This window comes from Lissotriton vulgaris, chromosome 1_1 (assembly GCF_964263255.1).
Source record: "Lissotriton vulgaris chromosome 1_1, aLisVul1.2, whole genome shotgun sequence".
Taxonomy (NCBI): domain Eukaryota; kingdom Metazoa; phylum Chordata; class Amphibia; order Caudata; family Salamandridae; genus Lissotriton; species Lissotriton vulgaris.
In genome coordinates, this window is record NC_141685.1 from 347,025,671 (window position 1) to 347,042,668 (window position 16,998).

The window sequence follows — 16,998 nt, forward strand, 5'->3', positions numbered from 1 at the left end:
CTTCCAGTTCTGGGGGTCAGGGAGCGTGGGAGCAGGTGCAGAATATCTCCAAAAGCTAACACCTGCCCCTGAGCAGTTCTTAGCCATGTTATCCATTTGGAGGTGGATAACATGGCTAAGAGCATTAGCTCAGTAATGCATGAATATCGCTGACCTTTCAGCGATATTCATGCATTTCGGCCGATTTTTATCGCTTAGGAGATATACCTTGATAATAGCAAGGTTCCTAAGCGATAAAAATTGCCGCAGCTCGGCGATAAAAATACCGCCTCTAAACCAACATAGCGATAATTATCGCTAGTTGTTGGTAATATGCCCCTGAATTTCCCCCAAAAAGTTTTTATAAATATACTGATGGCCCTATGGATGCACAAGCAATTTATGTAAATAGTTTAACATTCAGTTGGTTCTAACAACTGAAGTTCTCTTTTTACAGTTTTTTTCTGTATGTCTACCATGCTTATAACTGTTGTTGTTAATGGATTGCATGTTTTAAAGGTTCATTGAAATGCAAAATAAGCTATATGATGATGACTGTATATATTTTATTACTTTGAGGCGTAAATTTATACAATCATAAAAAGTTTTTTATTGCAATATTTATATAAGATAAAAGCTACAGATATGGAATGTGTCATTGCTTATTAGATCAGGGTCTAAGTAAACTTTTTTCACTTAATTAATCAGGGTTAGTTAGGGTTTGGAGAAAGGAAGAGACTGGAGTTTGTTTGAGTACTAAACTGAAAACAGTTAATCCTTCTGCACCACAGACCATCTAGAATAAGTGGTAGAAAAGTACCTTTTTCACACTTAAAATGTGAATAAAGTAACTCACATGAGTGGACCACATTGTGTATGCTCCCATGGTTTTCCTATTGTTCAAGCTCCCAGTTTGCTCTCAGTATGAATGAGATTGGATCACTCTACAATTTGAAGTCAGATTACAGAAGTATTAATACATAGATACATACAATAGTTTGGAGAGAACTGTGGCACTTAAACTGCAGCAGCATCTCCTTTCTGGTTCAAATTATGCAATATATATTGGATGTTACAGAATTACGCTGACAGTCCAAAAAAGTGAAAACATATCACCTATCATAGCAAAGCACTGGGTGGAAAATGCTTGTTATTTCAACCCCTATAGCAGTACGTATCATTCACAGATTTGCTTGGATGAAGAACCATTTTATGCATTGATGCTTCATAAAAACAATGAGGCAGCAAACAGTATAAAATATGGGTGATTGTGCCATAGTCTATGAATTTATTCTAAATCTTCTTCCTCCAAATATTTTCATAGCTGCTGATTATCCTTGGTGGAAGAGAACATACTTCTGGATTTGTGGCATATCTGTGACTCCCACTGTGAAATTAACCAAAGAAGAGCAAGCAGAACAGGAAAGGAAACTTACCAGCATCAAGGAAATCCCACGTTGGAGGACAGTTTGTAATATAAATATGATCATTCTTCTGACTATTAATATTTTTCTCTGGGGGTATTTTGCATGATAAGAGGTTACTGTGAGAGCCAAACCCCAATATGTTCACCCCAAAAAGTACCTCTGACAACTCGGCTCCTGTAATTTTGATCATCTAGAGTTCTAGATCAATGAAATGTTAAAGGGTTTCATTGCAAAATCCCAAAATTGGCGATACAGAGAAATGCAAAATATATGCCTTGAAAGCTCAGATAAAGAGAAGATAGCAATAAACCCGAATTAGTTTCAATAGGCAACACCATGTAATAAAAACTGCCTCTAATGGAAAGGGAAGTCCCTCAATAAATGGACAGTGTTACTAGTAGATCAAGAAAAGTCTCTGGCGCACCCTGAAAACCAAGGGTTTTTATACACGTTTTATGAATAAGTAATAGGCAAATTTAGGATGGTAAGATTAGTGATAACACATTAAGCAAATCATAATAATGATCTTCATGAGCGTAAATATAACACTAACCCATTTTTAAGTACACAGAATACTCCATCAGCTTCTTCAGCAACAGCACAGTCCAGAGATGTACAACACAATATGAAACATTTTCAAACTATGATTAATACAGTAGTGTATTTCAGCAAGCCTACATGTGAACTTTCAGTGGAAGTGTCTTTCATAATGATACATGCAAGAAAATGTCATTCAAAATGCATTCTCTCTAAGGAAGCCAATTCCATCACAGTGGGCTGTGCTGAGGTAAGACTATGAGAGATAAAAAAACACAGGAGACATTGTTTGGGAGGGGTAATGAGCAAGAGCAAAATGGACAAAACACCAAAACAGGATCCGTATTAACTAAATGCTGTCTCTGAAAAAATGCGGCTTAACTAAATTACACTAATAACAAACTTGCTACTATAATCATCATAAAAATCATTAGTATTTAAAAATTATGTGTCAAGCAGTACTGCACATTTATAAAAAAGCTTTGACAAATTCCCTCCTCTGAATATTTTTTAATAATCACTAAAACCAACTAATAAACTTTATTAATCAGTCATCAGTTAGTAGATGTCGGTCATCATCTTTAGTTGTTTTGAGACTCTCCCTCCATTGTACCATTTTCATCTTTTTGTAGACATGATAATTGAGATGCTCCAATTCCATCTGTATTGATCTTTTCCTTTTCACCTTTATCTTTGTTTTCATATATACACTAATCATACACTCAAAATATTTCAGCAAAAGAAACAGAATAAATGTTCAGATTGTTATGATAGTTATATGGGTTACTAAAGCCTGAAACGCATTTCTAAATAAATTACCTAGCCATTCTCCAACCTCACCAAAACTCTTCACCAACTCACTAAACATGAACCTACAGTCTTCCATAAACCAGTTTCTTCAAAAGACCTAATCGTATGCAAAAGGTTAGTAACAAAATAATCAATATTTCTACTACTGTCAGGAATAATGATAAAAACCTCTTGGCTTTTATTAGTTACAGACTCTTTTACCAGAATAACATCTAATGCAAGACAATTGTGCATCACCATAGCCTTAATGGCTACAATTTCTAAATTTACTAGCTTAAATGAAATTGCTGTATCTACTGCAAGCCTATCCACAACAGTAGACAAGCGCCTAATTTTCACATCTTTCATTGCCACCCCCACAGAATGAATTATAGCACCTAACATGACTCACACTACTTGTCCAAAAGTATGTCTCACTATTCCCAAACTGTGTTCATTATCTAATTCATCAACAGGATAAACTCTAGGAGACCCTAAGGCTAAGTAACATGAGCCAACCCAATTTCTTGGCAAAATAAAATAAGCAATTTTTCCACAGAAATAATAACTTCCCCTAAAAATAGATTCTCCATCAAGCAAAAAGACTCCACTAATTTCATAGGTTCTATCACACACACTCTTTCCTACAGATTCTACCTTAACTCTCATTGAAGAACTACACCTCAACATACATAATTCACCTCTTATTTCCTCTTCTGTTCTCAGCCTAGCATGTACACCCAACAATCTAAATTCATCTTCTTCTTTCACCTGTTCTAATGAAAGCTTCAGTTCTTTTCTTTTTTTTAATTATATTGTATTATTCCACAGTATCTTGACCAAAAAACAGTTAATATCTCCATTTGTACCACTTCAAACATGCATATGCTCAGCAAAAATCCCCATATTTTGATACCAATTTCACGTTTCTTCACCCCTTTAACAGAATATAAACTAAACTCAAGATTAAATAAATTATACATCTTTGTCCTCCAATGTTCAAAAGATGGAGCTGCAGGTTGGAGCTTCAGTTATTTCCAAGTTACTTACAACCTTTACTCCTATCTTATTATATTCACTGATACAATTATTCTCCTCACTAGTCAAAACACATAACTTCGACCTCTTGAAATGAAGATGAATCCAAGGAAGGTTAAGGTAGATTCTTATTTAATCGAAGAGCACAGTACAAGTAATCCAGCATAGATCAGCATCAATGAATAACTGACTCTTACAAAGGATGCATATCAACATGACATATGTAACATTCCACATTCAGTAATGACATAAGAAAGAATGTGTATGATTAAAGGAGCAGTACAGAAGTAAGCAACACAACACATCCCCCTATCTAATAATAAAATAAAAAAAATTAAAAAAAGAATAAGAAAACATACAATAAGTGAAAAAACAACTACTACCAAAAATTACCAAAAATTTGTGATAAACCCTTAACTATTGTTAGTGATATAATCTTTAAGCCACAAAGGAACCACCCTCTTCCTTGAGGAATGGCGGAGAGTAGAATCCTCACCAGAAACAAAACAATCTTCCATAGGAGTGACAACCGAATCCTCAGAGATATTGCTAGAAGAATTTAAGTTATCGCTTTCAGTAACAACCACACTAGAATCAGGGACCTCACACAAACTTGGACAACTAACCACTCCAGAATTGTTAAGAAAATTCTTGTTGCCATTAGAGTCATCGACATCCAAATCTTCAGGTTTCCACATGTGGTTAGGAACTTCAAGCCTAGGAGAGCAACTCAGATTACACCTGGCAACTCTACTTAAGTTCCAAACTTTCCCATTACTAAGTTTAACAGAATTCTTTAAAATGTCCATTACTTGAAAAGGTTCAGAAAAGGTAGACTCGCCTTTCTGTACCTTAAAAGGTTTTTTAATTCTAACCCAAACACCAACATTTATTATAACCTCTTTTGATCCATGCTTCAAATCATGATATTTTTTACTTTTGTCATGGACCTGAACTAACCGTGCCTTAACTAAATCCTTTGAATAGGGATCAATTTCACCTGAAAATAACCAAGTGGGAATGGTTTTAGAACGTGGGTTCCTACCCTTCATTAGGACAAAAGGAGAAATACCAGTAGAATCATTTACAGTAATACGATAATTCCAAACAACTTTCCCAACTTGAGTTGGCCAATCCAAATTATTACTAATAGAAAGTTGAATAGTATTTTTCAGTACCCTGTTAAAACGTTCCACTACACCGTTGCCACCAGGATTATAAAGAGACGTAGTTCTATGCCTAATACCAAGTTTGCTGAAATATCTTTTCGCTTTTACAGATAAGAACTGAACACCATTATCGGTGAGAATGCAAGAAGGAATACCCTCAGTAACAAAAGTTTCATCCAAAAAACTTAAAACAGAATCAGTAGCTGCTCTCTCTACTACCTTAACAACCGGCCATTTAGAAAACAAATCAATGATAACAATTAAATACCGCTGAGAACCATCCTGATCTTGAATAGGACCCATAATGTCCACAGCAACAGATTCCCAAGTAGATTCAGGAGGAGAACACTCCAACATAGGAGGACGGAAGGTACGCAAGGTTTTGTCTGCAGAAGCACAAATGGTACAGTCTCTAACAATCTTTTCTATTTGAGAATCACAACCGGGCCACCAGAACAAATTCTTTACTAAGGATTTAGATCTTACGATCCCAGGGTGACCTTCATGGCAAAGTTCAATGATTCCTTCACGCAACCCTCCAGGAGGAACAATTCTTTCACCCCTTAATAAGGTCTCATGAGTAACAGAGAGTTCAGACCTAATCTCCCAAAAAGGTCTTAAATTATCATCTAGAACATCTTTTTTATCTGGCCAACCCTCAACTGTGTAGGAAATCACCTTCTGTAAGCATTCATCAGCTAAGTACTCCGTATTCCATTCTTCCTTGCTGAAGGCTGAAAGTCCTTCATCATGAACATATGCTATTTGCAATTCATTCCAATCATTACTATCAACTTCCTCTAACATTACGGGCATCCTTGACAGAAAATCGGCAAGAACGTTGCTTTTACCTGGTACATAAACAATCTTGTAAATTAAATTCTGTAACCTCATGGAAATCCTAGCAAGGCGAGCAGAAGCATTGATAACTCCTTCGGTAGTCAAAATCTTTACCAATGGTTTGTGGTCGCTGCGTAATAAACACATTTTGCCCCACACGAAGGACTTAAAATGATCAAGCGCCCAGGCACAAGCTAAAGCCTCCCTTTCTATTATAGGGTACTTTTATTCACAAGGAGAAAGAGATCTAGAGGCATAGGCTATTACATTTTCCTTCCCTTTCTCATCAATTTGCACCAAAACAGCTCCAAGACCTTTATTACTAGCGTCAGTAGTAATAACATTCTCTAAAGATGGATCGAAACTGTGTAGAGCAGTGGTTTGGGCAATAGCCTTTTTAATATTCATGAAGTCTTCATCACAAGACTTAGACCATTCAAACTTCACTCCCTTCTTTAAAAGTTGTCGAATATTGTATGAAACACTCGCAAAATTAGGAACATATTTAGAGCAAAACTCAACCATTCCTAGGAATGACTTAATATCATCCTTACTTGTAGGCACAGGAGCCTCAGAGATAGCTGAAACCAATAAAGGTTTAGGTTTAACCCCCTCAGCGTCGATGATGTGGCCCAGGTAAGTTACACTCTTCTGAGCAAATGTACATTTAGAATGTTCAACAGTAAGACCCTTGCCCTCAAGAATATTCAAAACCTTATGCAACCTTGATAAATGCTCATTTTCATCATCTCCAAAAACAAGAGTGTCGTCCTGAAAGAATCTGACACCTTTTTCTCCCTTAAATAATTGATACATTAGCCGTTGGAAAACCGCAGCTGCTGAAGCTAAGCCAAAGGGCATGCGTTTATAACGGAAGCAACCAAAAGGTGTCACAAAGGATGTAAACTTCATTGATTCAGGGCACAGAGAAATCTGGTGGTATGCAGACGAGAGGTCAATAGTAGAAAACCATTGTGCATTACCAATACTAGAGACCATCTCATTGATTTTAGGAAGTGGGAACTTGTCAACCACAATATTGTTGTTCAAATATCTCAGGTCTACACACAATCCTATTTTACCATTGCTTCGTCTCGCGACGACAATTGGCGAAACCCATTCACTTGCCTCAATAGGTTCAATAATGTCAGTAGAAACAAGTTTATCCAGTTCTTTACTGACCTCATCTCTCACTAAGATAGGTACATTCCTACACTTGTGTACCTTAGGACAAGCATCATCTTTTAATATAATCTTATGTTCAAAACCAATTAAATTTCATAAAGTTTTACTAAAAACTTTCGGAAATTTCTTTAAAATGCTATCAGTAACAACAGAACAATCATCCACTACTAAAACTTGTTCTTTACTATTAGGATCTAAGATAATGTGAAGTTGTTTTGGTCGAACCACCCTAAAACAGGTGGTCCTTTCTTGGAAATATAAAGCTTTCCTCTACACTCTCTATCCTTGAACCTGAAAACAAACCAGCGAAAACCCAGGATAGAAATAGGGTCTCCCATATAACCTTCTGGGTGGATATCTGATGGCAATAACTTTTCACCAACATGTTGGATAAAACAAGATTTCCACATTTCTTCATTAACAATGGTATAAGGTGAGCCCGAATCAGCATAGATTTTGACCACTACTCCACCAATACTCATTGTACAAATAGGTTTGTTAATCATGTCTTCATCTCTTATCCTTAAAACTAGCTTATCATGAACATTCATTACTAGATTATCCTCTACGTCATTCTCCAAGTTTTCTTCCTCATCAATGTCATTCAAAAAATTTACTTTACTCTTCTTTTTCCTGTTGCATGCTTTTGTTAAATGACCTTTTAAACCACAACTAGAACATTTAGCTTTCATGCCAGGACACCCTCTGAAATCAGCCAAATGCTCTAAACTGTTGCATCTGTAACACTTAGGTTTAAAATTCGAAGAAGATTGAGGATGTTTAGTTGAGAAAGACTTGTTATTAGAGCTAAAAGATTGCCTAGAGTTATAGCTAAACCTCTTTTTATCAGTGGCATTTATTTTCCCGACTACCTCATTAGTCGGAGCAACATTATCATTCTTAATCACATTTGCGCACCTGCCAGACATCTCAGCTTTGCGTGCAATTGCAAGAATATCATCTAAAGGAGAATCTCCATTTATCCATAGTCTGTCTTGTATGGAAGCATTAAAAGAATGCATAACAATTTGGTCTCTAATTAATTCTTCTTGTAGAACACCAAATTTACAGTCTAAAGATAGTTTTTTAAGGTCAGCGAGAAAATGATCAATGTTCTCATCTTTAGTCTGTTTTCTTGAAAAAAATTTGAATCTTGTTACGCCAATACACACTTTAGGAGCAAAGTATGTGTCTAAGTGTAAAAGCGCTAACATATAAGCATTTAAATCACCTGGAAAGGAGGGTTTAGTCATAGTTTCATATACCTTTAAATCAACAGGACCTAAGGAATGGAGAAGAAGTCTCTTTTTCTGAGCATGAGACATTTTTCCATCCTCATCTAATGCATCTATGTAATTGGAAAAATAAGGCTTCCATTCCAACCACTTAAGTGGTGGTTCATTACCAGAAACCCAAAATGCCTGAGGAGGGCTAATATTGTAGTTAGGCTGAGTCATCCTAATTTAAACCTAATGCCACAATAATTTAAAATTTAAAATGAGAAAAATGCTGGACTAAGTACTTTAAATTTTATCACTAACTGTGCTAGAACACAATTTATACGAAGTTATGCTGGTAAAATAATATCACACAGTGTTAACAATCATTAAACAAGGATACTGTAAATAAATAATTATATATAAAAATCACAAGGTGTGCGAATCACCGTCGATGGCAACGCGCTGATAAGGTAGGAGAAGGTGTGCGAATCACCGTTAATGGTAACTCGCTGTTGAAATTGTTTAATCTTCTCTCCAAAATCACAAGGTGTGCGAGTCACCGTCGATGGTAACGCGCTGATAAGGTAGGACAAGGTGTGCGAATCACCGTTAATGGTAATCCGCTGTTGAAATAATTAAATTTGTCTCTCCGTTTCTTCAAGCGCTAAAGTAATTAGTTCGATGTTAATGTGATTCCTTAAAACGAATGTGTCCGCGACTTCAGGTTTTACCAAAATGGCCGCTATGACGCTGCAACGTGTCACGTCACACGCAAACTCCCAGCATTCAATGCGGAACGTCGTAGCAGTAGAACAGCAATGCGCCAAGTTCGTCACTGACAGAAAGAATTGTTTACTTTTGGAAATGGTGCGAGCGTTGGAGCGAGCTGAGATGCGAGTTGCAATGCGTAATGATAATAACGGCAAAACGCTATAGCAACAAAACACTTCTTTACAAAAAAACGGTAAAGAGCTCTATCCTTTAATTTTCGATCACACGAACAAAATTGTCATTTCTGTTAGGCCCATAGTTTAAATTAAGACGAAGAAGTTAATGGCAATCTTCTTGTTTTTGTTTTCGCCCAAAACAGCTCGTATTTAAAAAATGCACGAAATTAAAATATGCTCAAGCACATAAGGTTAATCCAAAAGTAAATAGTAATAATACTTTGTATAATTACCATGTCCAAGAGTTGTTTAACGTCCTTCTCAGTAAAATGAGGTAACCAAATTAAATTTTTTAAATTAGATCAGGTATCCCACGTGGGTTCTGCTCTTCGAATCCCGTCGCCAGTGAAATGAAGATGAATCCAAGGAAGGTTAAGGTAGATGCTTATTTAATCGAAGAGCACAGTACAAGTAATCCAGCATAGATCAGCATCAATGAATAACTGACTCTTACAAAGGATGCACATCAACATGACATATGTAACATTCCACATTCAGTAATGACATAAGAAAGAATGTGTATGATTAAAGGAGCAGTACAGAAGTAAGCAACACAACACCTCTGTCAGTATCATACTTATCTTGCGCTATAACTCTAAAAGTTGGACTAAATTTACTTTCTCTGTTGTGTTCTCTAACAGGCAAATTCTCTAATGACACACTAAAATCAGTCAAATAAGGGAAATATAAATTTATCATGGATAAAAAATTCAACATATATATCAAAGGTAGGCACAAACGTAACACCTGCTAACCTTCATAATTCCTACATATTCTCTAATCTTTTTTATACACACTACCCTTAAATCCACCTTTAGCAGTAATCTCAACTTTAGCATTTTGGACACAATCTGAAGCATATCCCACTTGAGACAAAATGTATTTTAAGTATTGTGGTAAAATTCTCAAAATCAACAAGAATTATTTTTACAAAAATAGAATGAATCTTCTTTTCTATTAAAACAATAATCAAACCAACAATTCAAAAATGATCCTCTAAGTTTGTCCAAAAGTTAATTTCAAATTTGTTTCAAGTGTCAGTTCTCTTAGTTCAACAGCAGCCTTAAAATGTTATCTCAAGAAGTCCCTTTATTCAATTTAAGATGGCTTTTCTGTTTGAAACTGAGTTTCTAATACACTCTCAAACTTCCACTGGCATTGATTCACCAAAGTATGATAATCTAACACAGCTTCATCTTCTTCCTCTTCTAACGTTGTAGCTAAATAGACCTTAACATGTGATGCATATTTTCAATTTGAAACTCTTTTTCTCGTTGATCTCTTGGCTACTGATAATTCACTTCAACTAGTTTCAGAATCTATTTATTTCTTGGGCTTTTCTTCTGATTCACATTGCTTTCTTTTGCAATACCTTATCCTTAGAAAATCATTCTCAACATTTTCACTCTCAGCATCAATCTTTGTCAGAGGTTCTTTACTCTCCAAGGAACTTTGACTTGTGATCAAATTTGAACTCAAACTTAAACTCTAATCAGCTTTGTCATTGTCTGCTCTGTTCACTGCGAACTTCTTCTTTCCTTTAGGCATCTTTGCAATGTTTATCCTCACCTGAAACTGTTTACTGCTTGGATCAAAAACTACTACTTCCTGCTGCCAATCATGCCTTTGTCTTTTGTGACAGCTTTTCAATTTCATCTCCATTTTCAAAATGGATTTCAGGAATTTCAGTTTCTTTGCCAGAGCTTTCAATAACCTGAACGTCACCACCTGACTTTGCTTATGCTTTTTATCTTTACCAGTTTCAAACTCTAACATTCCTCTCTCTTTCTGGATTTCATGCTCTGAACTCAAGGTTGGCTATGGCCTTGACTTTGCAGCTGACTCTGTGTGGTTCACTCTGAAGAAGTTAACTCATAAACTGCTTCCGCGACCAACAACATGTAAAATCCTTGGATTCTTCTGTTGCCATATTCACCTGATTAGAGACAGATTTATCCATATCAGCCAGATTTTTCAAATAAGCTAGCACAATGTCATCAGTTATTTAAACTATGTGCAGCGTAAGGACCATATTCAAGCCTCATTGATCTTACCATAATAATTTTCTTGGAGCGATAAACCTGTTATTTTTCAACAGTACTTATCATGCTCAACAGAACAAAAGGAAGGGCATCAGGCCACTTTAGATCAGTTGAAGCACAGACTTCTGCCAGTTTACTCTTGAAAGTGACATTAGGTCTCTCTACTATTCCTGAAGATTATGACTGATAATTCAAGGTAATCTTTGGTTGATCTCAAATGCTGTGCTGATTATTTTCAAATGGGTTCCATAATCAGTCTCAATGGAAATTGGCAGGGCAAATCTGGGTATCAACTCCCTCAAGAGCAATGTGGCCATTGTAAGGCTATCTGCTCTTCTGGTGGGAAATGACTCAGTTCATTCAGAAGAAAAGCAGATAATTAATAAGAAGCACTTCAAACCATTACAGTTTAGAATCTAAATAAAGTATTGTAAATGGGCCATCTAATTTGCCAATGTGATTCATAAATGTGGCAGTTTTCTTCCTTTTATTAGTCAAATGACATATCAATCATCTTCAGCATTGTTTTGAAATCCTGTATTTTTGTAGTACTTTTTGAATATTCTAAACAGACTATCTTTAATAGTCCTGTTGTGCAAATACTTGTACATTGGAAATAACATGAAGAAAGGTATAAGACATATTTGTGCTCAACATTCACATACGAATCCTGATAAAATGTCTTGTAGCCTAGTCTCTCCCACTTTTATTTTTCATTTTCTGGGGCGACCTCCTGCAAATCTCTCAGTTAGCTTAAGAAGTCTGCATTGAATCCATAAACACAAAATGTGCATTATCTGCATTTTGTATTGAATCAGTTCTCTACTCCCCATTTTCACCCTCTTGTACAACTCTTTCATCTCGTAACACGAAATATTTTTCAACCTAATCTGCATACTTGCTTCCAAGCATGTCCATAGACTCTCCATATTTTATGGGCTATACATTTAACAACAGCAATTTCTTTTGGCTTTATGTTGTTTGCTTGTGTGACTCCTGAGGATGTCATAAACCCTTTTATGACTATAGGTGATCATAGCGGTACAAAAGGGGGTGGTGATGGATGGAGCATCTGAACCAATAAAATACTCACACCCAGTCAACAGATCTGGGCGTAATCCATCACCGTTCTTTAGCCCACTCTGCCACCCCTGTTCAGACATGGACATATGCAAATCGGTCTGACCTTGTGTCTCATGGGAACAGTCCAGCCCGAACTGCCACGCCATGCCTTCCCTGGACCGGATTCAAGCTTCCTAGGACCGGTTTCTGGCATTACAGCCGTCTGCAGCCAGGCTTGCTTGAATCCAGTGGCAAAGTGAGTAATGGACTCACGTCTGGCATACCCTGCCAACTTATGGCAAACAAAGCGGTACAAAAGGGGGTGGGGATGGACAGAGCATCTGAACCAATCAAACACTCTCACCCCAGCAACAGATCTGGGTTTAATCCATCAACGTTCTTTAGCCCACTCTGCCTCCCCAGTTCAGACATGGCCATATGCAAATCAGTCTGACCCTGTGCCTCATGGAAACAGTCCAGCCCGAACTGCCAAGCCATGCCTTTCCTGGACCAGATTCAAGCTTCCTAGGACCGGTTTCTTGCATTACAGCCGTCTTCAGCCAGGCTTGCTTGAATCCAGTGGAAAAGTGAGCAAGGGACTCACGTCTGAGCATACCCTGCCAACTTATGGCGAACAAAGCGGCACAAAAAGGGGTGGTGATGGACGCAGCATTTGAACCAATCAAACACTCACACCCAGTCGACAGATCTGGGTTTAATCCATCACTGTTCTTTAGCCGACTCTGCCACCCCAGTTCAAACATTGCCATATGCAAATCAGTCTTACCCTGTGCTTCATGATAACCGTCCAGCCCGAACTGCCAAGCCATGCCTTCCCTGGACCGGATTCAAGCTTCCTAGGACCGGATTCTGGCATTACAGCCGTCTTCGGCCAGGCTTGCATGAATCCAGTGGCAAAGTGAGCAAGGGGTCACATCTAAGTATACCCTGCCAACTTATGGCGAACAAAGCGGTACATCTGTTGACTGGGTGTGAGTGTTTGATTGGTTCAGATGCTCCGTCCATCACCACCCCCTTTTGTACCGCTATAGGTGATCATAGTCACGGAGAGCTCAGAAACCATGTGGGCCATCTGTATAAATTGTTACTTCCAAGTTCTCTGATAAGCCGCAAGCTCTTGTCAATTGAACCAGTACTGTCACTTGTGCTGCAGTTATGGTTGACAGAGAGGATGCTTCTAAAGCTTCAGGAAACAAAACACACAAAATAGGCAGCTCTCATTGCTACATCTTAGGGTATAGAACAAAAAACAAAAAAAATAATGTCAAATCAGCCATTTTCAAAGGTTTCTCTTTAATGTCTGGTCTTGGTTCTGCACGCAACTCAGTCACTTCTTTGCAGTCATGATCTGGTTCATCATCAATCTGATTATCATTTCCCTGTCTTCACAGCTCTTGCCTGAAATAGGTAGCAGTGTCACTGGGTTCCAGACATTGTATCTCCTAATAGAGATGTTCTCCACTACAAGTATGATCTTCTTGTAGCAAGTCAGTCTGCTGCTGGTTATATCTTGGATATAGCATGTTACAACGCATGCTACAACATTGCGTTCCATTACAACACGGTCATTACAACAACAGTGTTGTTAGAACGTGATACCTTTACAACACAAGTCATTATATTGACTTGCTCTAGACGGCGCTCAAACCTTAGGAATTGTATAATTTACAATTCCAACTCCAGCCTGCACAACAGTAGGGAAGGCGCTAGAATAGTAAATTATACTTTTCCTTAGGTTGGAGCGACATTTAGAGCAAGTCGATCTAATGACTTGCGATGTAAAGGCATTGTTTTGTAACAATGCAGTCGTTGTAACGTCCGCATTGTGCAGGTAATGCGATGTAACAACTATGTTGTAAAGGCTGTTTCCCTATATGTTGTGTTATTGTCCTGGTCAAAAGAATTTCAGCCATATGTGGAACATATACAATTAAAGTATGGTCCATACCAATCTCGTCACTTTGTTCAATAGCAATAAAAACAGCTGTACCCAATTTCAAACAATCAGGAAGAATTACAGCTGCTGCATCAAACCCAGCGGAAAGATGAGTTACTGGACGCATTAAACCTCCAGGTTTCTGGGTGAGAATCAAAAGTGCACATCGCATTTGTATCATGGCTAAACATAAAAAAACATTACATTTTAGTTAGGTATCCAAAGTGTGGGCGCATGACACAAGCCCTCTTTCAATTTCTTAAATCCTTCAATATATTCAACATCAAATGGCAACGCATCTTGGACAGCATTAAAGGTCAACCCTACAAAAATGTTTGCAATCAAGGAAAAGTTTGAATCTACTGATGACAGTACCCAGTATTTCAAAGAAACACATCCAAACCTACCTTTGGGTAGTCGGTTGACTACATTTCAGAAATGCAGAAACACGCTCTTTTGAGACTTTTCTAACACAGTTTTTAACAGGTTGTCCAAGATAGATTACTTCCTTTTTACAATGCTTCATTTTTGCCTGGGAAAGCTTAAATCCATTTTCAGATAGATGATTTAACAAGGCAATTGTATCAAGTTTGCAGCCTTCTTTTGTCTTAGGTGCGACCAGTAGGTCATCAAAATAGTGCAATATGGCTGACATGCATGGAAACTTCAAATTCTCTAGTTATTTCTTCAAGATTTGACTTAAAATTTGCGGACTTTCCGTATGCACTTGTGGGATTCCACACCACACAAGAACTTTATTTAAAAATTGAAAGACAAAAAGAAAGTGCGATATCTCATGCCAAGGAATTGAAAATAATGCTTGGCAATAAGTCAATGACTAAATACCATTCTGCTTTGGATGGAATATAAAACAAAATCATTGCTGGATTCAGTACCACTGGACAACATGGTATCACTATTTTGTTAATCTTGTTAATCTTGCAAAGATCCTCTATGAATCTACACTGGCCATTCAGCATTTTGATTCCCATCATGGCAGAGTTACAAGGTTTATCAAGTACCTCCTGAAGAATTGCCTATTCAATAACCTTTTCAATTACTGGTTTCATTCCCTTTTCTGCTTCTTTTGTTAGCCTGTATTGTCTAGTTCTAGGAAATATTGGATCTGATTTTATCTTTATTTTGACTGGCTTTGCCCTTTTAATTAATCCAGTATCTTTCCCAGTAAAATCCCATACCTTATCCTTAATTGCATGTCTTTAATCCAGAGCCCTGTTGTATTTGGTTAAAAGTGGTGATAACTCAGCTCTTGAATATGATACATGTATCTTGAACATAGAATCCTCACCTTGTGTTTCATTTGCAACACTATTCATTTTGAAGCAAGTCCCTTCCCAATACATTCAAAGGGATTAAATCACACAAAGTAAATTGGTACTTATATTACATCTGTCCAATTTTAACTGGAACATCTGCTGTAACCTGATTAAGAATTTGTTTCTTACTGATCCCTACAACTTGGACTTCTTTTCCTGACAGGTGTATGTTTGGCACTTCCACAGATTGAAATGTAGATTAGAACGGGTAGCCCCTGTATCTCTATCTTTCTCTGTCAAAGTATTTACCCCTTTGGTCTACCTCTAAGCCTCCTCCAACCATGTAATGATATTTCCCCTCAGGTGCGGCCTTTGTGAATTATTCCCTCTCAACTCATATATTCAGAATCAATGGATCCTGCTGGTACCCTGCAATATAGGGCATCTTGTTCTTCATGTTTTGCTGCATCACTGGGGCAGGAGACGTTTGTATTAGCAATTATTTCAGCCTCAATCCCTTCTGTTCAGACTTTTGCATACTCTGGACCATCGCATTATTTCTTTCGCTTCCTAATAAAATTCTGATGGCACTCCCTCTTTCACTGCCCAATCTTCTCCCCAGAAGTCATACACTCTATTCTTTTTTATCATTTCAACATTCATATTCCTACTATCACTTCCCCTGTCAGTTTGCACCTGCATTTGATTCAGTGCATTCCTACCAGATTTAAAGAAAATCATATTGAACCTATTTGATTCCATGATCCTTTCTCCAACTGTTTAATTTGGGCAATCATTAACTTCTCCGTGATCCTTTTCTGTTTCGTCTTAAGATATTCACTACTATATTTCACCAATTTCAAAAACTATGTTATTTGCCTGTCAGCACATCTCATTCTGCTGAATGTGATTACTAATATTTGGCCTCAAACCATACAGACATGAATCCACTGGCCCCATCTCTTTCTGGGTCTTGGACTCCACTATAAATCAACAATCAACAAAATGTCTCATAAAAAGCAAATACTGACTCTTTCTGCACTTGTGACGTTCTTAACATTTTATTCAAATTTATATACTTCTCAGGAACTCATTTTTTCAAATGCTTAATCACATTCTACCTTCTCAAAAGGAGCACCACAAGGAGTATTTCCTGCCGGGAATTGGGTTGTCCATCCAACAACAGCCTTACACTCACCCCACAAACCACTAGAAACCACAATCTGAACAAGTATATTAAAATAAGCCGATAGCATCCGAGAAACATGTGTCAATTTGTGAGTCGCTTTATAAAATTTTCCTGGGTCCTGTCTCAATGCCAAAACGTAAGTAGTAAATGCATACAAATGAGTTCAAGTTCTTGTCAGCTGTTCCAACTTCCAAATCCCATGTGATGCCTCTTCCCCTACCTTCAGTCCCTTTCATTGTCTTTTCATTTGCTGTCCCCTTCTTCCATCTTTCTTGATATTTCTTCAAATCAATCCAATCCCTTGTTTTCTCAATTAATCTTTTACTATGGGCCCTAAATG

The 16,998-nt window shown here is 37.4% G+C and overlaps 1 protein-coding gene and 1 long non-coding RNA gene across 3 annotated transcripts in view; one reads left to right on the plus strand and one right to left on the minus strand.

Moving 5' to 3' along the window:
- The window catches only part of LOC147747160 (sodium/glucose cotransporter 4-like), a 752,240-nt gene extending 748,609 nt beyond the window's left edge, over positions 1-3,631 (plus strand). The window contains exon 14 of the mRNA XM_086952402.1: positions 1,304-3,631. Within this exon, the coding sequence (XP_086808528.1) occupies positions 1,304-1,512 (209 nt within the window). The 3' untranslated portion in view covers positions 1,513-3,631. The remainder of the gene's footprint in view (positions 1-1,303) is intronic.
- On the minus strand, positions 1,371-14,910 carry LOC147747161 (uncharacterized). 2 transcript variants are annotated; one of them, XR_015307506.1, is made up of 3 exons: positions 13,268-14,910; positions 9,692-12,136; positions 1,371-3,855 (listed from the first exon to the last, which is right to left on the minus strand). It is a non-coding gene; the product is annotated as an uncharacterized LOC147747161 (long non-coding RNA). The 2 variants fall into 2 exon arrangements; XR_015307505.1 differs by having other exon boundaries at positions 9,692-12,527; positions 13,268-13,515.
- Between the last annotated feature and the right edge of the window lie 2,088 nt (positions 14,911-16,998).